At 61.9% G+C, this 1,226-nt stretch overlaps 1 protein-coding gene across 1 annotated transcript in view; it reads left to right on the forward strand.

The window, feature by feature from the left end:
* HS6ST2 (heparan sulfate 6-O-sulfotransferase 2) overlaps positions 1-1,226 on the forward strand; it is a 329,308-nt gene that overhangs the window by 1,192 nt on the left and 326,890 nt on the right. The window contains 1 exon segment of the mRNA XM_006921527.2: positions 145-663. Coding sequence (XP_006921589.1) covers positions 145-663 — 519 coding nt within the window.

The raw sequence follows: 1,226 nt of genomic DNA on the forward strand, positions 1-1,226 counted from the left end.
CCCCCGCCGCCCGCCACTGCCGCCGCCGCCGCCGCGGTGGAGTACTCCGTGCGTAGGGGAAAGGGAAAAGGGGCGCAACGGTGGCTCCTGGGGAAGCGCGGGCTGAGTTGCGGGATTGACGTAACGAGCTTGGGTTTCCCCCAGCGTCGGGAACATGGATGAAAAATCCAACAAGCTGCTTCTGGCTTTGGTGATGCTCTTCCTATTTGCCGTGATCGTCCTCCAATACGTATGCCCCGGCACAGAATGCCAGCTCCTCCGCCTGCAGGCGTTCAGCTCCCCGATGCCGGACCCATACAGCTCCGAGGATGAGAGCTCCGCCAGGTTCATGCCCCATTACAATTTCAGTCGCGGCGACCTTCTGCGCAAGATAGACTTTGACATCAAGGGCGATGACTTGATCGTGTTCCTGCACATCCAGAAGACTGGAGGCACCACTTTCGGCCGCCACCTGGTGCGCAACATCCAGCTGGAGCAGCCGTGCGAATGCCGCGTGGGTCAGAAGAAATGCACTTGCCACCGGCCGGGTAAGCGGGAGACCTGGCTCTTCTCCAGGTTCTCCACGGGATGGAGCTGCGGGCTGCACGCCGACTGGACCGAGCTTACCAGCTGCGTGCCTATTGTGGTGGACGGCAAGCGCGACGCCAGGCTGAGACCGTCTAGGTGAGCGCGCCCCCGTGGCGGAGCGGGGCCATGGAGCTGGGAGTGAACCTGGGCTTGGGCGGGTGGAGCGCGGGAAGGTGCATCCAGCCGGAGCCGGTGACCCAGCGCACCCTTCGGCAGCCTCGCGGTTACACCGTTGCTGGGCAGGAGCCAGGCGCAATAACGCTCACGCTCATGGCGCAGTGGCGCCCGCTGGAAGCCTGTTCGCTCTGGTCCAGGACGGCTAGTCTGTCTGTCAGCAGACTGGCTCGCTTGTTGGCTGGGAGTGCGTGCCTATGAAGCGTCCGGGAGGCCACGAATGAGTGCTCCCCTGCAGCGGCCTGGACAGGGTACGGCATGCAGGCTGCACTGGAGCGCCAGAAAGAACCACGCTCTGTCTGTAGCGTCCCGCGGTCCCTCCTGTCCTCGCTCTTCTTTACTCAGCACTCCGGTTCCGCAGCGTCCTTTTTGATCTCTCTTCCTCTTTTCACACTCTCGCATTCTTTACTCCTTTTATTGTCACTTCCTTTATTTGCCTTTCCCTTTCTCTGGTGCTCTCGATCTTGTCAGCTCCTGGCTGCTTG

The sequence above is a fragment of the Pteropus alecto genome, unplaced genomic scaffold (assembly GCF_000325575.1).
Source record: "Pteropus alecto unplaced genomic scaffold, ASM32557v1 scaffold19, whole genome shotgun sequence".
Taxonomy (NCBI): domain Eukaryota; kingdom Metazoa; phylum Chordata; class Mammalia; order Chiroptera; family Pteropodidae; genus Pteropus; species Pteropus alecto.